The 21,251-nt window shown below is 55.2% G+C and overlaps 4 protein-coding genes across 5 annotated transcripts in view; 1 reads left to right on the top strand and 3 right to left on the bottom strand.

The window, feature by feature from the left end:
- The first annotated feature begins 647 nt into the window (after positions 1-647).
- Positions 648-7,337, top strand: Ppp4c (protein phosphatase 4 catalytic subunit). Its single transcript, XM_004622945.2, has 9 exons — positions 648-751; positions 961-1,122; positions 4,143-4,194; positions 4,647-4,697; positions 4,881-4,982; positions 5,463-5,636; positions 5,727-5,853; positions 6,641-6,830; positions 6,907-7,337. Exons 2-9 carry the CDS (start codon positions 1,025-1,027, stop codon positions 7,034-7,036), a joined length of 924 nt encoding a protein of 307 aa, XP_004623002.1. The 5' UTR covers positions 648-751; positions 961-1,024; the 3' UTR covers positions 7,037-7,337.
- Positions 7,338-7,794: 457 nt separating this feature from the next.
- Positions 7,795-12,687, bottom strand: Tbx6 (T-box 6). The gene is made up of 9 exons (XM_004622944.2): positions 12,627-12,687; positions 11,886-12,053; positions 11,566-11,800; positions 10,107-10,374; positions 9,869-10,015; positions 9,722-9,792; positions 8,625-8,698; positions 8,359-8,542; positions 7,795-8,275 (listed from the first exon to the last, which is right to left on the bottom strand). Exons 1-9 carry the CDS (start codon positions 12,670-12,672, stop codon positions 8,062-8,064), a joined length of 1,407 nt encoding a protein of 468 aa, XP_004623001.2. The 5' UTR covers positions 12,673-12,687; the 3' UTR covers positions 7,795-8,061.
- Positions 12,688-13,054: 367 nt separating this feature from the next.
- On the bottom strand, positions 13,055-16,790 carry Ypel3 (yippee like 3). Of its 2 annotated transcripts, none has more exons than XM_023720457.1 (5): positions 16,629-16,790; positions 15,823-16,005; positions 15,661-15,704; positions 15,362-15,503; positions 13,055-13,546 (listed from the first exon to the last, which is right to left on the bottom strand). In XM_023720457.1, exons 2-5 carry the CDS (start codon positions 15,937-15,939, stop codon positions 13,457-13,459), a joined length of 393 nt encoding a protein of 130 aa, XP_023576225.1. In that variant the 5' UTR covers positions 15,940-16,005; positions 16,629-16,790; the 3' UTR covers positions 13,055-13,456. The 2 variants fall into 2 exon arrangements, with proteins under 2 accessions (XP_023576225.1, XP_004623000.1); XM_004622943.2 differs by having other exon boundaries at positions 15,362-15,470; positions 16,629-16,789.
- A 1,162-nt stretch (positions 16,791-17,952) lies between these two features.
- The window catches only part of Gdpd3 (glycerophosphodiester phosphodiesterase domain containing 3), a 6,178-nt gene continuing 2,879 nt past the window's right edge, over positions 17,953-21,251 (bottom strand). The window contains exons 8-10 of the mRNA XM_004623148.2: positions 19,604-19,663; positions 19,469-19,520; positions 17,953-18,138 (exon numbers count right to left, since the gene is read on the bottom strand). Of these exons, the coding sequence (XP_004623205.2) occupies positions 17,998-18,138; positions 19,469-19,520; positions 19,604-19,663 (253 nt within the window). The 3' untranslated portion in view covers positions 17,953-17,997. The remainder of the gene's footprint in view (positions 18,139-19,468; positions 19,521-19,603; positions 19,664-21,251) is intronic.

Here is a 21,251-nt window from a genome sequence, read left to right as displayed (position 1 = left end):
ATCATAACGAGTCTTGTGTATTTCAAACACGTTCCACACATTAAATTCAAGGTCCCCAATTTGTAGCTTTGCAAGCACAAAACTGTAACCTCTCTGAGCCAGTTGGAAGTACAGCTCTCAGGATTACAAAGTTGCTGAGAGCCTCTGGGGGCCATTCTGGAATCAAAGGGGTCGCGCTGACTGAGGCACAGGCTGGGCGTGAGAAAAGGGGGCTCCTGCCCCGCCCCCAGCTTCCGAGTAGTCCCTGGCGAGGACTTCCGGGCGCCGCGGGAAGCGATTGAGGCTGAGGTTCTTCCACACAGCAAACATGTCCACACCGCCACGCCTTTTGGCACAACCGCAACACTGAATGAGACAGAGTTGCACCCCTCTGGACTGCAGCGAGGGAGAACACACACACACACAGTGACAACGCCTAGCCCGAACTCAGCTTCACTTTGTTTCCCTAACTGAGATAAAAGGATCTGTTCCGGTCTGCCGCGCCACTCGCAGTACCCAGAGGACCAACCCACCACAACCGCTTCCCGCCGGTCTCTAGCTTCCGGCTTCTTCGCAGCCCCCCTGGGGGCGGGTCCGGGGCGCGGCGAGGGAGGGGCGGGGAGTTGTGACGCCATATCCGGCGCGCGGCGGAAGTGGTCTCCCTGTGCTTCCGCGGCGGAGCCGGAAATAGAAGTGGCGGTGGCGGCGGCCCAGAGCAGAGGGAAGGAGGGAGGCAGGGAGGCAGAGAACCCGAGCCGGAGTCGCAGCGGCGGTAATGGCTTGAGACACTTCTAGGCCACCGTCCTTAGCTCGGGGCCTCAGGGTCTGACGGGAGTTAGCGAGCGGGCAGTGGGGCGCGGGGGCTTTGAGGCCGACGTGAGGGGAGTCGGGCGGGGGGGGGGCGGGCCAGCCCCAGCGTCCAGTCTCCCCTCTGCGGCCCTCACGGACACTGACCTGCGGGCTCGTCTTCGCCTTTCCCAGGAGACCCCTGTGCGGTGCGGAGGGGGCGGCGGCCCCAACTCTGACCCGCGCGGGGGGCTGGGCCATGGCGGAGATCAGCGACCTGGACCGGCAAATCGAGCAGCTGCGGCGCTGCGAGCTTATCAAGGAGAGTGAAGTCAAGGCCCTGTGTGCCAAGGCCAGGTGAGTCCGCTGGCCCCGGGGAAGGAAGGCCGGGTGAGAGGGTGAGAACTTCGGGCCTGCCCCATCCTGGGGACTTATCCTGGAGATGAGAAGAGGGCCGCTACCCCCCGGAAACACTGTTCTGGGGAAAGGTAGCAGATAAAGCCGCCTTGAAAGTGTTAGGTGTGTTTCCAGGGGAGTCAAGAGTGTTAAAGAAAGTACTTAGGTGGCGGGGGTAGGGCTGTTCTTGGAGGGTCTGAGCTTTGGGGTAGGCCCTGAAGAACCAGGAGGTAGGAACAGGAGTATCAGCGAGAACAATGTCTAAACAATGTCTTAAAGACAGTTCTCCGTGTCCTGGCTTTTTTCAGGCCATAATACAAGAAAGTGGCGCTGGATCTATGTGGGTGTGAGAGCCTAAAAATCATAGTAAAGGAGCTAGAGTAGACTTCAACGTGGTGTGGAGGAGGGAGGCCCGAGTCGGAGTTCTGTAGGAAGTAGAATGCTGTCATGGTTGAGGCCAGATTTGGGGATGTGTTGACTCGAGATTTGACCCTGCGCTCTGCTGTGGTGTTGTCTGGTACTTGACATCCATCCATCCATCTATTTATTTACCTATCTGTATTTATTTATTTAGCGGAACCGGGGATTTGAACGCAGGCCTTTGCGCTTGCCAGCCAAGCACTTACTCTGCTGAGCCATCTCCTCGGCTCCTAACTATATGTGTCTAGTACAGGGTCTCACAGTGTAGATCGGACTCGTAGTGATTCACCTGTTTTCAGTCTGCCAAGCGTTGGGGTTACAGGCGTGCACTACCACACCGTCTCAATGGCTGTCTCAGGGTGCTCCAGAGGTGGGCCGGCATGGCACTCAGGGGATCGAAACCTGGTCACTGGTGCTCTGCCTAAGCAGGTGCTTTAGTCCACTGAGCTATCTGGCCGGCCCATGGACGACCTTTTTTTTTAAAAAAAAAAAAATTTATTTATTTATTGGGGGGGCAGCACAGCCCACCAGGGGGCGGGGCTGGCTGGCATGTGGTGCTGGGGGATTGAACCGCGGTCATTGTGCTTTGCTAAGCATGTTCTAAGTAGGTGCTTTAGACCACTGAGCCATCTCACCAGCCCCCACGGACTTCTTTTGAAGTGAAAATAGTTGTACTTACTAAGCGATTGTGAAATTTCTTTCCATGAATTGTGTACTTGAGGTGAACATACTAGCCTAGCACTTTTGCGGTGTCAGTGCTTGACAGTTTCTAGCTGGTGATGTGATAACTGTGTAGGAAAGACAGTGACAGCATGGGCTAAAGCTATCAAGAAAGGCTTCTGAGAAAGTGGAGGATAAAGATAACTTGGTCGGTTATTGGATCCAGAGCCAGCGAAGAGGGGCCTTCCAAACAGGATGGGAAGGAATTGGAGGCCCTCAGTCTGATGGGCAGTAGACCATCCATGGCCCTGCTGGCCCTGAAGTGGCGTTTTGCAAACAGGCAGGCCCCTGTATGTGGCCTTAATGAGTTTCTGGTTTTACCTCAGAAGGTCCTTTATTCCAGGTCTTTTTGCCTGTAGAAGGACCTGGAATAAAGTCAGGAAACTGGACTCTCAGGTTCTAGTTCAGCTACCTGCCAGCTATCTGACCTTGATTCTACCACTTTTCTCGCCTGTTTCTTTATGTAAAGTGGGAATGAAAAGATCCTCCTAGTCCATGGAAAGGTCGTGCTAAGTAGCTGGTATGGAATGATGGTCCCTATGAGATGTGGTTCAAGGGGCAGAGCCCCTTGTCGTCCTGCCTGGCTGGATCACAACTAGTGTCTCTTCCAGGAAGCTAAGGCACACCTCCCCTCCCCTGTGTTCCTTTGTCATAGAAAACACAGAGACAGGTGAATCTTCCTGTTCCCTAGGGAAATCACAGTCTACAAAGAGGGCAGACCAGCAGAAAGCGGGTGAGCTGAGGTGGGGTCTGAGGCCCGCTTCTGTCTAAATAGCTTGATAAGGAGTCAGACTTCCCATCCATCCCAAAAGAGAGGGTTAGACCTTAGAGACAGACTACTGTGCTTCAAATCCCATGTCTGTGACTGGCCAAACCTGTAACCTTCTGTGCCTTAGCCTCTGTGTCTACCTTGGGAGTTCCTGTCCTTGAGGGTGTTTCTTCAGCCTCATCAATTTGTGCAAAGCTCCTAATGCACTCATAGCAGGTGGACTGGGTGCTGGTGTTGGGCAAAATGTGGATGTATAGTCGTGCTTAAACTGAATACCTATAGCTGGCCCAGTGATTTTATCTCATGTGCATTTGTACGCAGGTGAGGCTGCACCTTAAGGAAAAAGACCATTAAAGTCTTTGCTGTTTCTAGGCAAGTTCTCTACTTTTGAGCCACATTCCTACCCATCACTATCTTTATCATGTTCACAACAGGTGTACTTCATGTCTTGGTGCCAGGTAGCTCTGATTTCAGTGTGGTATGTTCCCACTGACTTGAACCACAGGTACATGCGTGATGTCCCTTTGGGCAGCTTGAACTAATTTTATTACTAAAAAGACCAATAAAAGTGATTAGATGCTTTTGTACTGCCACTGAGTGGTTCAAGTTAGCAGGAACATGTTATGTCAGAAAGGTGGGAATAGCATATCATTCTTTGAAGGTGCATGGGGTTGGCCTTCAACCTCTCCCTTTGGACAGTTTGAGAGAAGGACCCTATGATTGTAGAGTTCAGAATTTAGCTAAGGGACACTCGAGGGCAAACGGGCCATGTGGAGAGAATGACCCGTCTTTGTAGAGTCTGTGCTGGAGGCAGGAGAGGGAGCAGCAAAGAGAATTAAGGCTGGAAATCACAGCCTGCTCAGAGGGCTGGGCCTCTGTCCTGTTGGCAGCGTGGAGCCGTGGAAGGGTGCTCCGTGGTGGAAGGCTGTGGTCAGCCAGTCCTAGGGAAATTCCTTCTGTCCCCCCTGGAGGTTCAGGGACCACCTCATGTCCTCCCTTCCCCCTCAGAGGAGGTCAGGGGTTGGGTGGAGCTGGCCTGGCTGTGGTGACCCTGGTCTTCTCCTGTCTCCAGAGAAATCTTGGTAGAAGAGAGTAACGTGCAGAGGGTGGACTCGCCAGTCACAGTAAGTACTGTCTGCCCCAGTAGCCTGGCCTGGCCCTCAGGCACATGGGCTTTCTCCTTACTGGCCCCACATGGACACTTCTCATTCCTGGAAGCCAGAAATCCCCTTACCTCTGACACCTCCCCTATCTGCACTGTAAGAAATGGGAAGTTCGGTGGCTCTGTTGCGTTAAATATTCTGCATACCTTGGGGGCACCAGGGAGAGGGGGGCCAGGTCCCCTGAGAGAAGTCAGTCTGTGGAAAGATTTAACTCTGACTCTTGTCCAATCGTTGGCTATCAGCATGGAATTGTGGGTGATGCCAGAGGAGGCTGACTTGAAGTGGGGGGTTAGACTTGAAGCTGAGACATAGCAGTGCAGCCAGAACCATGAGGTTGTGGAAAGCTAGTTGCTGGTAGCAGAGGGACTCCCCCTTTGTCTGCTCCGAGTGCCAACCCACCTTCCATTTCCCAGGTGTGTGGTGACATCCATGGACAATTCTATGATCTCAAGGAGCTGTTCAGAGTGAGTGTGGGGAGTGCACAGGACCCATGGTAGCTGGAAGACCCACTTGGTGGGCATGGAGAGGGCAGGAGGCCTCTGGTTGGGTAGACTTTATGAAAGAGGGGTCTTGGCTGAATGGAGCATGGGCAGCTCCAATGGAGAGGGTGCTGTTGAGGACCAAACAGAACTTTGTCCCTTCCACAGGTGGGTGGCGACGTCCCTGAGACCAACTACCTCTTCATGGGGGACTTTGTAGACCGGGGTTTCTACAGTGTGGAAACCTTTCTCCTGCTGCTGGCGTTGAAGGTAGGAGCTCCTGGCCTCTGGAGCCTGCCCCTGGGCCACTGCGGGCCACCCTCCTCTAATCCCTACTGTGGAGCTGTGTTACAAGAGAACAGTACCCTGCCCTAGGGACAGGAAGGCAAGGCTAGCAGGGCAGGTCCTGGTAGAGGGTGCAAATAGACCTTCTGTATTCAGGAAGGGGCAGCTGTGGGGACCGCTGTGCAGCGTGCTTTAGAGAAGGGGGTGGAGAGGGCCCTGAATGTCTTTGGGTCTGTGTCTGGAGGGTGAAAGAGGAGCCATTGGTTTTGTAGTTAAGGGTCAGGGGCAAGGTTTGCTTCCTGAGGAGGCACTGGGGGCCTGTGAGGCAGGTGGTGCAGCTTGAGGTGAGGGGCTGGGGCTGGGACAGCAGTTATAAGAACTGACTGAGAGTGGCAGATATGTGGGAGTTGGGGCCAGAATAGGTGACATAGCCCAGCCCCTGCCACTGGTTTGGTGACCTCCTAGGTTCGCTACCCCGACCGTATCACCCTCATTCGGGGCAACCATGAAAGCCGCCAGATCACCCAAGTCTATGGCTTCTATGACGAGTGCCTACGCAAATACGGCTCAGTGACTGTGTGGCGCTACTGCACTGAGATCTTCGACTACCTCAGCCTGTCGGCCATCATTGATGGCAAGGTAGTGTTGCCATGGGACTGCTAGGGGTAGAGTGATGGGAGAGATCCTGGGCCCCTGCCTCCCTTCTGTCTGGCTTTGTTCTTCTTCCAGATCTTCTGTGTGCACGGGGGCCTCTCTCCCTCCATCCAGACCCTGGACCAGATCCGGACAATTGACCGAAAGCAAGAGGTGCCTCATGACGGGCCCATGTGTGACCTCCTCTGGTCCGACCCTGAAGGTAAAGGCGGTGGATGGGCAGGACCACGCTGAGTCCGGCCTGATTAAAGCAAGTACCTGGGAGGGACAGTCAGGCCAGGGAAGCGTGGGAGGAGGAGGGCGGGCTGGTCCATGCTGGTGATCCTCAGGAGCACAGACTGGGGGTGGTGGGATGCTGGAGCGCAGCCGGGAAGTGTGCTGGTCCTGCTCCCGGATGTGAAGAGCTTGCAAACCCAGTAGTACTTCAGAGGTCAGGCGCCAGACGCTTGCTGCCTGGGGATGATCTGTGGGAATCTGCTCTAAAGAGGCACAGAGCACAGCTTAAAGGCCTGTTCTCCTGAGTCCTGCTCCAGGGCTTGCCTCCCCCTGTTGCTGCCACTCCAGAGTGCTTCGTTAGGGCACAGGACAGCTGTGGTGAACATGTTATTCTCCATTTATGACAAAAGATGTTAATGTATGAGATTTGTTGTTTTTTTTCTAAATTAAAACCTCATTCAGGTATAATTGCAGTCTTGCCACTTTACGATAAATAAGTGAGTTTTGGGTTGCAGGTTAGACCCTTGTCTCTAAAAGGGCCTGCTGGGAAGCTCCAATTGCATAATGGGTTAGCACGGTACTCATAAAAGGTCCTGCTGGTGTGCAGGTTGAGCCTCTCCTCATCCTGCCCCCCAGAAACTCCTGGGAAGTGTTTCAGTCTTGTGCTCTTGACTTTAGGCCTCTGGTGGTTGGGGTGGGGGCGCAGAACAGTCCCCTTCAAGGGCTAGTGGGGCCCTGAGGACCTGCTCTCATCTCTGCTTTATCTGCCTCAGACACGACAGGCTGGGGCGTGAGCCCGCGAGGGGCTGGCTACCTATTCGGCAGTGATGTGGTGGCCCAGTTTAATGCAGCCAACGACATTGACATGATCTGCCGAGCCCACCAACTAGTCATGGAGGGTTATAAGTGGCACTTCAATGAGACCGTGCTCACTGTGTGGTCAGCACCCAACTACTGCTACCGGTGAGCTGCCACGGCCAGGAGCTTGGGTTGGGGACCTAGGCTGACCTGGCCCTGACTCCACCGCCCCCTCCTCCAGCTGCGGGAATGTGGCGGCCATCTTGGAGCTGGACGAGCATCTCCAGAAAGACTTCATCATTTTCGAGGCTGCTCCCCAGGAGACACGGGGCATCCCCTCCAAGAAGCCTGTGGCCGATTACTTCCTGTGACCCCTCGGCCCCTGCCCCTCTCGACCTCTCTGGCCCTTGGACCACTGTGACTCTGCCCTCGCCCCAGATGCTGGGGGTGGAGGGGTTGTCCCCAGCTGGCTCTCCCTCCAGGGCGCATTTCAAGGGTGAGGACTTTCTCTGGAGAAGGTAGAGCCTTCACATCACGCTCCTCCTCTCCTTTCTCCCCACTTAAACCATCAAGTTTCCAGTAATTTTTTGTTTTCTTTCTTTTTTTTTTCTTTTTTGTTTTTAGATAAAAGTTTTGAGAAAAAAAGAAAAAAATTCTAATAAAAGAAGAAAAGTGATATTCAGGCTGGTGTCAGATTTGGTTGGGGGCGGGCAGAGACCCTGGCTTGGGCAACCTGCCCTGCCCCCGGCCCACCCTGTGGGGAGGGCGGGGCCCAGCCTGGCCTGCCCACTCCCTGCAGGTATCCTTGGCCCTAGCGGGCAGGTTCTCCGGGGCAGCCTCCACCTCAACAGCCAGTGTCTTCAGATCCCCAGCTTTTCTGAGGAGGAAGCCAGCCGCAGCAGGCTGAAGGCTGATGGTCGAGCACAGGGTCGGGCAGCTAGAACCTGGCAGTTCTCATTTTGCCTGGTCTCCCTGGAAAGCCTTGCCACCCCCCACCCTTCCCAGGGTCAATACCATGAGCCCAACATTTCCTGAACACTGGTGCCTTTTGAGTTTTATTAACAAAATGATCTGGTCCTGAGAACAAACTGGTCTGCCTCACACTGGCAGTGAGGGAGGCCCCAGGAGGTGCTGGGCTGTGGCCCATTTGGCCAGGCAGAGCCTCCTTCCATTCACACCGAGGTGAGAGCTGGGAAGGGGAAGCTGGCCCCAGCTGGACTCCCAGCAGCCTTGCCCGAGCTTTGAAGCCAGAGGAGGGTGGGAGTGAAATCAAGGTGTGAAGGGGGGGGCAGCCATTTGGTGTGGGGGATGGGGCCATGGAATGAGGGGCCACAGGGCTGGGGGAAGGGAACAGCAGGCTGGTGATGGAAAGTGGAGGGACAGTGGCTCTGACAGCTCAGTACATAGGCTTGGAGCCCATATCCAGGTAGCCCCCAGGTCCTGGATATGGTAGGGGGAAGGGGCTCCCCTGCAGGAAGTGTGGGGCGAAGGGTGCAGCAGGTGGAGCTGCTGGGTAGCCTGAGCTCCCTGCTCCAGGCTGGAGCTCCAAGAATGCAGCTGAGTAGGGGGCTGGGCGCCCAGACTCTGGAGCTTCTGGGAAGCTGGGGTTCCTGAAGGAGAGGCAGATGTGTCAGAACAGGGAACCCTGCCCTTTTCAGGGAACCTCCCAGCTTTGTGTCCTTGCCCGGCTCACCTGGTTGGTAGGTGACCTGTGGCCCCATGGAAGGCTGCAGGGTGCAGGAGGTAGGCCTCAGCACTGGGGCCACTGCACGGAGGAGCTGCGGCAGGGGCGGCTTCCCCGGGCGCAGGAGCCTGCTCTGGATCTGACTCACGAATGTCTCCTCCCAGGGTGGAGTCACAGGGACCCCCTGGGGTATCTGGGAGGCAAACAGGATAGGCTGTTGGGCTAAGCAGGGTCAGAGTCTCAGGCCGGCCAGTCGCAGTCAGGCTGCTGCTCACCTCCGCTCCCGTAGGCCTCTGTGGCCACTGGGTCTGAGCTCCGAAGTTTCCTCTTCACGCGGGCATCTCGCTCCCTGGAGAACACAGTGATCATGATGGTGGTGATGTTGGTAGTACTTAGCAGGCGGTTATGCCACTGAGCTATATCCCCAGCACCATCGGTATCATTACTGTACCCATTTTACAGATGAAAGAACTGAAGGCTAGCGAATTAAGCAGTTAGGAGCAGGTCTGGGATTTATCCGCCCCTTGTACTTCTCTGTGCTTTCGTACTCCGTTTGCTATCAGTTGAACCCTTCCCAAGCCCTTCACGCTCTGCCCCATCTCCATCAGCTGCCTTCTGCCTCTTCCTCCCGGCCTCCACCTGCGCCATACGCCCTGCCACAGTTCCACGTTTCCATTTGGTCAGTGATCCCATGGTTCACGTCTGTCTCTGCTGACTGAGAGCTCCTCAAAGGCAGAAGTCCATCCCGAGGAGCCCAAGTCCTTGCTCAGCCTTTACTGCCTCAGGGCCCTCGCATGTGTGGCTTCACTCCGTGGCATGGTTTTCCCCAGCTAGCCACATGGCTTCCTCCCCAAATGTCCTCTTCTCAAGGAGGCCTTTCTAGGTCACTAATACTGCACCCCAGTCCTTCCTATCCCCCCCACTTTTTGTACTGTTTTGTGAGACCAGGTCTCACTACATAGTTCAGGCTTTGAACTCACTGTGTAGCTCCAGATGACTTCAAACTTAGGAGGATCCTTCTGCCTCAGCCTCCAAGTGCTGGGATTACAGGCGTGCATCACCTTCTTTAATTCTCCTGACTTTAGAACTTGTCCCTAAATATGTTTTTTCTCTTGTTGACTTGTCCACTCTCCCCAGTTTCATGAGGGCATGCTGAGCTCTGGCTTGCCTTATTTACCAACATACCTACAACACCTACAATGCTGACTGGCACACAGCAGGTACTAAGTAGTAAATAAGTTCTTGTGGAGTCAGTGAGATAAATGCTTTCCCCGACTGTCATGTTCTTGGTCCCCAGCACAGCGGCTGGCACACAGGGACCAACTGGTAAGCATTTGTTGAGTGAATGCGTAGGCAAGTGAAAGAGGCCCACCTCTTACAGTTTCTGCCATTCTCCCGGAAGCCTTTAGCAAAGGGATTGGCTGCGATCTTCAGCTGTGTGATCTGGGGGCAGACAACCAGGTCAAAGTGACTGTGGCCTGGGTCGGGCACTGCCACCCCCTGCAGCACAGGCACTCACCCGTGGGTTCTGGTAGGCTGTCACCGAGATGAAAGTGGTCTCAGGGAAGCGGAAGGAGGCCACGCCCCCCCAGTGCTGGCTGCAGAGTTGGGCAGCCCGCACCAGGTGTATGCGGGGCTGGTACTTATGCATGGAGTGCAAGATCAGCTGGGAGAGAAGAAGTTGGGTGACTCCCTGCCCTGGGCCCCTCCCTGCTACCCCACCCTAACGTCTCCTGGGGTCCCAGCCTGGGCCTCACATGGCCATGGGGGTCCAGGGTGCTGTTGGTGAGCTTGACACGATGGAAGGACACAGGCTGCCGCATCCAGTGGGCACCGGTGGCAGGAGAGTCGGGGTGAATGTAGACGCGGTCCGGTAGCCTGGGCTCTGCCTTGCCACTGGGTTCCCAGCGCCGCCCCTGCCAGCGATAGCGAGCCCCATCCACTGGCACAACATCCAGAAGAAACAGGTAACGGGCCTCGGGGTCCAGGCCAGTAACTGACACCCGGCAAGCAGGGAACATGCGTCTGCACAGGGAAGGGAGGGAGGGGAGAGGCCTGGAGCTACGCTGGCCAGAGGAAGGCACGGCCCCAGCGAAGCGGCTGTTGGCAGTTCTGCCAGAGGAACCCCAGGAAGGTGAAATTGGAACCCAGAGGGCAGAAGCTTAGAGCTGGAGGGCTTCTTGCTCCGTTCCACGGATGGAGAAACAACAAGCAGGATAGGGGCCAGAGAGATGGCTCAGTAGAATAAGCGCTTCCCTGGCAAGCGCAAGGGCCTGAGTTCAATCCCCAGTTCCACAAAAAAAACCCTAAAAAACAAGCAGCATAGGGGCTCTGACAGGAATCACACTGCAGGTTAGGCGCAGAGCCAGGATCCTGACCCTTAATTCCTCAAACTATTTGCAAAAACAGTGGTGACTAACTTTCCTCCCTGAAATCTTGCTAGGAGCTGCTTCAGAAAAAAATGTGTCCTGAACTGGGATGCCTGTAGTCCCTGCAACTAAGGCTGAAGTAGGACGATCACAAGTTCAAGTCCCACTTGGGCAATTTAGCAAGCCCCTGTAGCAGCAGCAGTAGTAACGATGATGATGATGATGATGATGATAATAATAATAATAATGTATATGGCTGGCGAGGTGGTTCGGTGGTAGGACAGCTGTGGGTTCATTCCCTAGCATGCTCCCCACCCCACCAGGGGCTTGCCTTCAGTGGGGCAGAGAATTTACTGTGCTAGGGCTTGAGCTCTGATCCTAGATAAAGTCCTTGCCACTATGGTGAGCTTGGACCTAGTCACATACTGATTTCTACTCATGTCACACGTTGACCCGTGATCCTCGGCAGATTTCCCTGATGCTGGTCACTTCCTGATCGTTCCCAGTCAGTCTGAACCCAAATTCCAGCCACAGACTGACCCCCGATCTACTGATCTAGGCCATCCACTCATCTATAAGCCACTTAGATTTCCTGCCCCTGGGGTACACTGACCTATGACCCTTGGTAGACTGGCCCCTAAACCCAGTTAAGACTCCCAAACTGACCCTTGACCCTTGCCACAGAATGACTCTTGATTCCATCAACAGAGTTTGCCTGTTTCCCAGGCAGTAGTGACCAAATGTTGGCAGAGCTCTAGTCCCAGAGAAATCCCCAAACCTAGCCCCATCCCAGGAACTATGCCTCTCCTGAGACCCTGGCCCACACTCTGACCTGGCCGACCCTCACCTGCCAGCTTTGGTGATGATCATCTCTGTCCCCACAGCGCTGAACTCCTTCCACAACTCCTGGTTCTCCAGGCTCAAGCTGACCCCAGGGAGCGAGTGAAGGGCCTCTGGGGCTGGCAGGGCTGGCTCAGTGCCCAGAGTGGGGGGCAGAAGGGGCAGAGGTGGGGGTGCAGCCAGGGTACGTGGTGCAGTTTCAATCCCAGAGAGGTAGCAATCCAGTTTGGGGGTGTCTAAATCTGGAGGTGTGGGAAGAATCAGGAGGCTGCGGCCCCGGGTCACACCCCCCAGTCCCCCTAGCCAGGAGCTGGTCCCACAGCTCACCCGGATAGCGGTAGCCCTCTGCCAGGGCAGTAGGGAAGCTGGAGTCGGCCCCAGACTGGGGGGGGCCCAGACGGTAGCCGGTCCCCAGGGATGGGTACAACTCTCGAGGATGGTACATGTTGTAGTCCTGCTGGCCTCTCAGGTCACGCTGCCTGGAGTCCCCAAGTGCTGAGAGATGCCCCTTTATAGCTCACAGCTCAGCCCCTTGCAGACCCGGGATCACAGCCCCTCCCCTCTTTGGGGCCCTGGAGGTGGACTGGAGTGAAGATCCCTGGGGCTTCGAGGAGATCCAAGAGGGGGCCGGATACCTGGGTCCCCTCCCCCTCCTCCTTGGGCGACTTCATTAGCCCCGACCCCCTGCCCCCTCATTACATAATTAACTCTTCGGCCTGATTGATCCCCAGGGCTTGGACAGAAACGCAGTTTGGTGCTTCCGGCCAGCTGGTCCCAGTTCCCACGGGGGGAGCCCCGGCTAAGGATAAGCTACGGGGGTGGGGCCTGGGCCCTAGGACCGAGACTGGGGTCCTGGGACCCACCCTAGCGTTTCAGACTTTCTGGCAAGTCTTCTTCACTTGGGAAACTAAATGGTCTTGGTGGAAAGGTTCGTAACTGAAGGGAAGCGCTGGGTTGGAAGAACCTGGTCTGAGCTTATTACACGGGACACTGAGGATCTCGAGGAGTCCGCAGCAGAGGGCTGAATCCTGGCATCCACCCTGGTTCCCATGCTGAAAAAACCTGCACCTTCTACCAAGTCCCAAAAGTTAATGGGCGCGCCCCACACAACCATCCTCTTGTCTCCCGCAGGGTTGCAGCCGGCTCGCGTCGGGAGTCACTTGAACTACATTTCCCAATAGGCCTCGCGCCAAGGCGCGCAAGGGAGACCAACAGACTGCGCTAGGACCATTGGGAGTCGTAGTCGGCGAATCCGGAGACCTTCTCCCAGAGCTTCCCCTAGGGGGCGCCCTAGCACTGCGGCCGAGAAGATGGGGATCAGAGGAGGTCAAGGCCTAGGGGCCAGTGCAGGCACCACGATCTTCTCGGGTAGTGCAGTCCTGGATAGCAGTGCCTACCCGGTGTCCCAACTGAGGCTCAGAACAGAGCAGTTCTATACATAGGAGGCAGGAGTCTAGATTGGAATTCCCTTTCCCGGATTCCACGTGAGCCTGGGGCTGTCTGCACTCCATTGTTTTATTATGTACAAATGCTACAGAACAAGGGGAACAGACACGCGTGGGGTAAAAGGGGCCCGGTGGGAGGAGAGTTCACAAGGCAGACGGTGTACTGGGGCCGAGAGAGCAGCACGCAGGCCATATCTTTGGGGCAGGCGGGGCAGGACAGGGTTAAAAATGAGATCCAAGCCAGCCAGATCGCAGGGAGGTGCAGGGGTGTCGTTGTCCTTCTGATCTCCCCCCCCGAGGTCACAGGGCATGCAATAAAATATATGTACAGGTGCGGGGTCCTTCCTCCGCAAGGGGCCCTGCGGGATTCAGAGCTCCCTCCAGGCAGAGGGAAGCCAGTGGCGGCCCCTGGCGGCCAGGCCAGGCTGGAGCCACATGAGTCAGGAGCAGGAGTCAGTCCCAGCCGTTGTCTTTAATCATGTGGTTGAGTTCAATGATGTACTTCCCCTCTTTGTACTTCTGGCTGCTCTCGAAGGCCTGCTCCTGAAAGGAGGGGAGGGCCTGTCATCCCTGGGAGAGAGCTTTAACTCCAAGGCCTAAGTAAGGCCTGGGGAGAGAATATGGTGGTGTATTACATACGGGGAAACTGTGGCACTGAGAAATCAAGCTACCTGCCCATAGACACAGAGCTGGCAAATAGCAGGGCTTTGCTTCTCACTAACAAGGAATGGGCAGAACTGTGAATCACTTTTGTTGTTGTTCTTTGCTTTTAAGGAGACAGGGTCTTCCTGCGTAGCCCAGGCTGGCTTCAAAATCAAGGTGATCTTCCTGTCTCAGCTTCCTGGGTGCTGGGATCACAGGCCTGGGCCACTAGGCCTGGCTCACCTGTGCTTTTTAAACATTAAGGACTGCTCCAACAGAGAGGATATGGAAATGCATAAAAGATTTCATAGTCCAGGGATTACACACTGGTGGCCTCAGGGCCACTTCAGCCCCCACGTGGATTTTTTTTTTAAGACAGCAGAGAGATTAATAAAAATAACTTTAGGGACTGGGCATGTAGCTCATGAACAGAGCGCTGGCCATGCACACATGAGGTCCTGGGTTCAATCCCAGCACCACAAAACAAAAAAATATTTAAAATACTAAATATTTTGAGCATGTGGGCTCACTCCTGTTTGCCTTGCCCTGTTCTTCCCACTACCTTAGCCTTGTCACCACTTTTACAAATCCACAGTATCTGCTTAGCTTTGCAGGCACTTGGGTTTTTAACCTCAGAAGGCCACCTTGTTATTTTACAGTAGCTCAGAGAAGCCATACGACTTCTTTTTTTTTTGACTTAATTCTTTTTTTTTTTTTTTTTTTTGCGGAACCGGGGATTGAACTCAGGCCCCTGCACTTGCCAGGGAAGCGCTTATTCCACTGAGCCATCTCCCTGGCCCCCCATATGACCTATTCAGAGGCACACAAAATCTGTGGCAGGGCCAGAGGTGAACGCAGATCAGGGCTGTCTGCCTCCGGCATCCATGTCAAGAAAGAAAAGCACTCCAAGCAACAACAGCAATCCTGTCCCTTGGAGATTTCTAAGAACATCAGTGGTACATCTACACGGATTCCTGCAACAGTCTTGGGAGCCAGGTGTTAGCTTTATTCTCCAATATAAAGAAATGAGATTCAGAATAAAATCAGATCCTGGGCAGCACAGCAGCAGAACCAGTGGGATGCAAGATGCATGTTTCTGTGGGGTCCTAAAGAACTTCTCTGATCTTGTGACAAGCTGGTGGCCAATGGTCTGGAGTTAACCTACAAGCTAAGATTCTGGTCCCTATTCTGTTACCAGTTGTGTGATCTTGGGCAAGGTAGCTAACATCTCTGGGCTTCCCTGTTTTCTGCAAAACATGTAATAGGGTCTATTTATATGACTACTATAAGGCTTGGATAAGAATATATGCCAAGGGGGCCTGGCCCTAGCTCAGGGCTTTAAGTGGCTGCTTCCACAAAGCTGTCAGCCTCAGGTTGCTGGAGTTCGAACCTCACAACTATCCCGCTGGCCAAAAGTGCCCTGAAGGCATTCGAGGAACAAAAAAAAAAGAAGAAGAAGAATATATGCCAAGCAAGAACTGTACAGCTGTAAGTATTCACTAAATGGTAACTCCGCATATATCTTCATCTCTAAAATAGAGATGCTAGCACCTTTGAGGACCGGGATTAAGAGAAAAATTCTAAAAGCCTTTGACAAAAAAAAAACATGGGGTGAAGACAGTGTGACCTGTCTGTGCTGGGCCTATGCAGTCTGAATGAAAGGTGAGTTGTTGAGGTCAGGTCAAAGGTGAGCCTGAGGTCAGAGGGCAGACTTACATATTTCCAGCCCAAAGTAGTCTTGCAGTTCTCGCAGTGGATGTCAGCGACAGCATGAAGGCCGGTCAGCAGTACCCGCTCCTCGGCTGGCCCGCAGCCCACGTTTACCCTGCAGGGACATGGGGCAGTCCCAGGGAGGGTCCTGCCATCATAGACCCCCCTCAAGCTTGTGTCTGTCCTTAGCATCCAAGAGAAGGGTGAACGCGGCTTCTAAAACCTGAGCCAGGGGACTCTGGGTGTCTCAGCATGATGCTGGATCACCACACCGGGTCGGGAAAGGAAGGAGTCCAGGTACTCACACAGAGTTGAAGAGGTAGGCACGCCCCTGACTGCCCTGGAAAGACTGAAAGGTAAGCAAGCAGAGAGGGTGGGGCGGTCAGGGCTACTGGTGTGAAACTGCGGACAGCCCCTCTGGCCTCCCACCCTGGCCTCCACTCGGGCCTCCACTGTGGCCTGGTTACCTTGGAGATGAGGTCGTCGTGGTTGGCCAAGTGAGCACGGCAGTGGGCACAGCTGTACCTCCGGTGACAATCATCCAAGTAGGCCTGAAACGTCTTGGGCTTTGAAATCCGCACCATGGCGGGGGCCAGGGGCAGTGGCCCCACGCGGGGAGCGGCCCACGGGGAGCAGAGGGAGCCCAGTGCCTGCCAGGAAGGGAGGATGTGGGCTGTCAGGACCCAGGCCACACACTCAGGCTCGCCCAGCTCCAGAGGACTCTTGTCTGTCACACGTGGCTGCTCTCTCCTGTCCCCAGAGCCAGCAGCCTCACCAGGGACCAGTCTTAGTTCTGACTCAGTGATGAGGCCTTGAGTTGCATCACCAGGGAAACTGAGGCTAGGAAGAGCGCGAGGTGAGTCACCCACCTGCTTCTTCTCGGCTTACCCCTGCTGACCTGGCATCTGAAGGAAGAGGGGCTTTATTGTGGATGGGCTGCCAGTTCCCAGTGTAGGGGGAGCCCGTGCGCTTAGCAACTGGGTGGTCCTTAGGACCCCATCTGGATTGTGAGTGGGGCTACTTCGAGGTATAGAGAGTTCACCTGGGGAGAGGGTCCCTCATCTGGAGGAGGCAAGAGGCCTCACTGGAGGGTCACCTGGGAGGGTAGGTGCTCTTACCTGGGGACTTTGGAGCCTGATCTCTGCCGAAGGGATCTTACCTGCTTCGCGGATCTCACCTGAGACCCCAGGGCTCACCTGGGGCGCGGGGTTGGGGGCGGGCGCCGGGGGAAAGGGAGCAGTCCTCGCCGGTGGGGCAGGGGCGCGGGCCTCACCTCGCCTGGGCGGGCGGGGGTCCGGTCCGCGGTGTGGCCTGGTCCAGGAGTGGGGGGCGCTCCTAATGGGCGCCGTCCCCCCTCCCCGGCCGGGGTTCGCAGCCGCCTGGACTTGTTTACACCGAGACCAGCTGCGCGGCGGCTGCGGCGGGAGGGGGAGGGGGACGGAGCCGGCCTCCCGTCCCGGCGGCCGCCGTGGCCAATCCGCGTGGGGCATGCAAATGAGGGGGCGCGTCACAAGGCGGCCCGCGTAGGGCCGGGCTGCCCATCCCCCTGCTGCCCGCTCCCGCCGGCCCGGAAATGCGGATGCGGGCCGCAACCCAGCAGCTTAGCAGCTCAGCGGGACTGAACCTCCTGGTCCTCTTGGCTTGATGCGGTGCTTGAAGGGGCAAGGACCTGAGGCCCATACCCAACGTGGATTGAGGATGAGGATGGTGTCTGGGTTGCACACCTTCGGGAAGTGACAGTCATAACTATCTGCTTTTACCTATCGTCTGTGTCCTGCTCTTAATTCCTGCAGCAGCCCTAAAAAGCAGTCTCTCCTATTGTCTCCATTTTAGCAGCGAGTGAGCCTCCGAGAGGTCTAGCATCTCTCCCGAAATTAGCTGGCAGGCAGGAAAGTTGGAATTCTCCTTTTGGCCTCGTTCTATGGGTTTTGTCATAGCAGCAGGAACACTTATTTCACCTTAGAAGAGGAGGTGCAGGTGCGTTGCTGTTAGGCCCCTGGGAACTACACCGCGGAAGAAGCCGGTTTCTACTGAGTATCACCTCCTCTAGGGAGCCTTCTTTGATGCCCCTACTCTCCAGGATGGGCTTGGCCTGGGGTGAGAATGTTTCAACATGGGTCGGCCACATTTAGTCTTCTGAGGTTTACTGCAGCCCCTGGCGTGGCCTAGAGTGGACACTTGGTAAGCACCTGGGTGACAGGCACATTCGCTCAGTAAGGTTTCAGCCCTGGAGAGGGAAGACCCTGGATGGCAAGTTGGTGCAGTGTGGGAGCAAGTGGCTGCAAACTCGTAGCCACCCTCTGCAGGTTGGTCGGGCAGCCCATGGGACAAAGGGCAGGAGAACGGGACAAGTGTTTGTGGCCCTCAAGAGGTTGACAACACCTAGGTTGGCTCTGCAAGAGATATCCCTGAGAGCCAGAGGCCAAGCTGGCATGGGGTGTGGTGTGACTCTGGCTCTGGAATGTGGTGGAACAAGTGGCCAGGCTGGCTGGTCCCCGGGCTCTGACCCGGGGCTGACGCCATCTGCCCCAGCTGCCATCTTCAGCCTTCCAAGATCCACCCTCTACCCCTCACTTCAAGCACAACTGTGACTGAAAAGAAAGTATTTATTTTTCAGGAAGGAAAACAGAGAAGCCGCAGACTTAGGAGGCCTGGGTGGTCACATGTCCGTGGGCATCCAGGTACTGTCTCAGGGCTGTTGGGTAATCAGTCATGACACCGGTAGCCCCCAGGTTGAAGGCTGCTTCAAAATCCGACTCTTCATTGAGGCACCAGAATACCACCTGAGCAGGGAGAGCAGCACTTGACAGTTTCCCAGTCACTTCAGCCGGAGCCTCCCTTCCACCCAGGGGCCCTCCCTCAGCACTGGAGGCTTCCCACTAGCAATACGCTGGAACCTGTTATTAACTTTTCAGGAATTTTGCAAACAGGTGATTTCACAGTCATCATTAAAAATTCAGTGGAGCTGGGTGTGGTGGCCTACGTCTGTACTCCCAGCTCGCAGGGAGGCTGAGGCAAGAGCATAAGCTGAAGCTCAGCCTGGCCCACTTAGTGATTAAGACCCTGTTCCAAAATAAAAAAATTAAGCCAGGCATAATGACACACGCCTGTAATCTCAGCACTCAGGAGGCTGAGGCAGGAGGATCATTGGGAGTGGGAGACCAGCCTGGGCTACAAAGTGAGCTAGAGGCCAGCTTGAGCTACATGGCAAGACCCTGTCTCAAAAAGACAAATTAAATAAATGAGTAAACAAATAAACTGGGGAGGAGCTCCGTGCAAAGGCCCTGGGTTCAACCCTCCTCCCATAACAATGAATTTATTTTTTATCTTACTTTTTGCCTAGGCAAATCACTGCACCTCTCTGTTTCTCAGCTGGGCGCCTAAGCATTATGATCCAATCTCACAAAATTAGGAAGATCCAGTGTGAGGTTGATCAGAAAGAGCTTCGTCATCCTAATGCCTTCCTCACTCCAACAGCTGGTCAGCAGCCAAGTCTGGGCTCTCTGAGTTCGTCCCCCTGCTCCCCCATCCCCACTGCCGCCTAAAGAGACCCAGCTTCCACACGGACCCCACCCCTTCCCCACACAGTGGTCCCATTGACTGTGGGCACACTGAGGCCAGCTCTCCCCTGCTGAAGACCCGCAGGGCTTTCCGCCCCCATGGGCTGAAGTCCCTGTTCTCTTCCCTTGGAGGCCAGCGGAGCTGTCTGCTGTGGCCTTAGCTGCTTCCTCTAGGCTGTGGCCTGGAAACCCTCCGAGTGCCTCTGTACCAGCAGAGGCCCCACCTGAGGCTGCTCCCGCTTCAGCTCTCCCAGACCCCACAGCCTTGTAAGCAAGCCTGTTTCATTTCCTTCCTCTGCCCCTGGTGGTGAGGACATTGGCTAACTAAATGACCTGGGTATAGCCAATGCACAGGACAGGAGGGTGAGTGGGCTGGCCTGGTGTCTGTCCCCCTCTCCAGGCTCCATGTGTCCACATTTACCCAGCCCCTCACTGAGCAACAGCTACACATCCAGGGGAGTTGTGTGAACCAGTCTTCCACCTTGAGCTTGCGGTAGAGTGACTGGGCCCTGCTGCTAGGCATGCTGGGAACTTCCTTCCTGTGGGTCCTCACCTGCACCCCTCGCTCCTCCAAGTGCCGGATCAGACTTTTCCTCATGATGGCCCTGGGATGCAGGGAAGGAGGAGGTGAGGTAAGGCAGCAGCAGGTCCCTAGGGGGCTCCCCACCAGCCCTCTTGCCCACCTTACCATTTGGTAACCACAGCTGCCAGGCGGTTCATTCCGGAGCAGGAGAATGGGAAGTAGGTCCTGTGGAGAGCAGGTGGTAGGGAGCAGCCCCGGGGGTCTCCCTCAGTCAGAGGTGGGGGTGGGTGCTCATAGCCCTCTGGCCAAGGGCATAGTGCTCCCGTCCTTCAGCGGCATCTATTCTCACACCCTGGAATCCATGGTGTGAGAGTGGACCCTCCTCTTACCAACTTAGACAAGAAAACTGAGGCTGAGAGCAAAGGGGACTTGGCAGGGTTCACAGAGCAAACCTGAAGTGCGGCTGGGCCAGGGCGAGGGCCAGCTTGAGTCCAAAGCTGGCCCACCCATCTGGAGGTTGTTCTGCTCGGTCTGGCCAGCTTCTGGAGCCCAGCCTTAATGTGTTGTTTGTTTGTCTATAATTATCCCACTGCAGGGGGGAATTTACATGCCCTTTTTGGTGTTCCAGGGCAGGGTTTGGAGTCAGATCTAAGCCAAACCTGGGCTCTGTATTTCCGGCTGTGTGACCCTGGGCTAATGACAGAACCTTTCTATGCCTCTGATTCTCCATGGATTGGATACTAAGAGAGTGAGTCCTCTATCTCCTGGGGACATTGAAAGTTAAAGGTCAAACACTCAAAAAGAGGTGAAAACACTTTGCAAATCTTTTTTTTTTTTTTTTGCAGTACCAAGGATTGAACTCAGGCCCTTGTGCTTGCCAGGGAAGCACTTATTGTACTGAGCCATCTCCCCAGCCCCTGGAAGGCACTTATTCTACTGAGCTATCTCCCCTCCCATTCTTTGCAAATCCTGCATAAAATGTCACATATACACTTGAGGCGGGACCACAAGTTTGAGGTTCCCTGGCAACTTAGTCTGTCTCAAAACAAATACAAAGGGGCTGGTGAGATGGCTCAGTGGTCTAAAGCACCTACTTGGGACAAGCTTAGCAAAGCACAGGGACCATGGTTCAATCCCCCAGCACCACATGCCAGCCAGCCCCGCCCCCTGGTGGGCTGAGTTGGCCACACACACACACACACACACACAAATAAAATAAATAAATAAAAAAATAAAAATAAAAAGGGCCGAGGATATAGGTCAGCAGCAGAGTGCCCCTCTGGAACAAGGATCATGGGCTAACTCGGGCTTCCTTTGGGACAGTGATGGTGAACTTTCTAGACCTTTCAATGATACAAACAGCCTGCTATGGTACGTGTGCCACAGGTTCGCCACCACTGCCTTGGGACAACAGCAGGTGGCAGAAAGCACTAGGGACCACCTTAGAGAAGCTGTCAGAAAGCAACAGGAGTGGAGGGGCTGCTGCCAGGGAAGCATCCCAGTTCCTGATACTCTGGCCTCGTGCTGCTTTGTTTCTCGTGTCCAGCCTAAGGAAGCCACTGTTTTCCTTTGAAGATCAGGGAGTAGCTGTAATGACTGAGCTTCACTGCCAGCTTGTGGAGGGCCTGGCCTACCCATGTGGCCAGCTGCACCAGGACCTGAGCCGGCCTCCCGTCAATATTCTATATGAATGGAATGAATGAATCCACCTTACCTCTTAATACCACACATCCAGGACGGGCCAAATAGCTCAGTGGATTAAAGCGCTTACAAGCAGGTGCAGGGGCCACGGGTTTGATCCCCAGGCCTGCCG

Source organism: Octodon degus, unplaced genomic scaffold (genome assembly GCF_000260255.1).
Source record: "Octodon degus isolate 3935 unplaced genomic scaffold, OctDeg1.0 scaffold00001, whole genome shotgun sequence".
In the NCBI taxonomy this organism is placed as follows: domain Eukaryota; kingdom Metazoa; phylum Chordata; class Mammalia; order Rodentia; family Octodontidae; genus Octodon; species Octodon degus.
This window is presented reverse-complemented; position numbering and strand designations above follow the sequence as displayed.

What these genes read in the sequence shown, in the direction of transcription:
- Tbx6 (XM_004622944.2), bottom strand. Translation starts at nt 12,672, where the DNA reads ATGGTTGTGTGGGGCGCGCCCATTAACTTTTGGGACTTGGTAGAAG. An exon ending in CAGCCTACCAGAACCCACGG is followed by an intron (nt 9,793 to 9,868) that starts GTGAGTGCCTGT and finishes GTCTGCCCCCAG; the next exon opens with ATCACACAGCTGAAGATCGC. An exon ending in AGAGGCCTACGGGAGCGGAG is followed by an intron (nt 8,543 to 8,624) that starts GTGAGCAGCAGC and finishes TTTGCCTCCCAG; the next exon opens with ATACCCCAGGGGGTCCCTGT.
- Ypel3 (XM_023720457.1), bottom strand. Translation starts at nt 15,939, where the DNA reads ATGGTGCGGATTTCAAAGCCCAAGACGTTTCAGGCCTACTTGGATGAT. An exon ending in ACGACGACCTCATCTCCAAG is followed by an intron (nt 15,705 to 15,822) that starts GTAACCAGGCCA and finishes CTTACCTTTCAG; the next exon opens with TCTTTCCAGGGCAGTCAGGG. An exon ending in CTACTTTGGGCTGGAAATAT is followed by an intron (nt 13,547 to 15,361) that starts GTAAGTCTGCCC and finishes CCCTCCTTTCAG; the next exon opens with GAGCAGGCCTTCGAGAGCAG.
- Ppp4c (XM_004622945.2), top strand. Translation starts at nt 1,025, where the DNA reads ATGGCGGAGATCAGCGACCTGGACCGGCAAATCGAGCAGCTGCGGCGC. An exon ending in GCCCTGTGTGCCAAGGCCAG is followed by an intron (nt 1,123 to 4,142) that starts GTGAGTCCGCTG and finishes TCCTGTCTCCAG; the next exon opens with AGAAATCTTGGTAGAAGAGA. An exon ending in CGGCCATCATTGATGGCAAG is followed by an intron (nt 5,637 to 5,726) that starts GTAGTGTTGCCA and finishes TTCTTCTTCCAG; the next exon opens with ATCTTCTGTGTGCACGGGGG.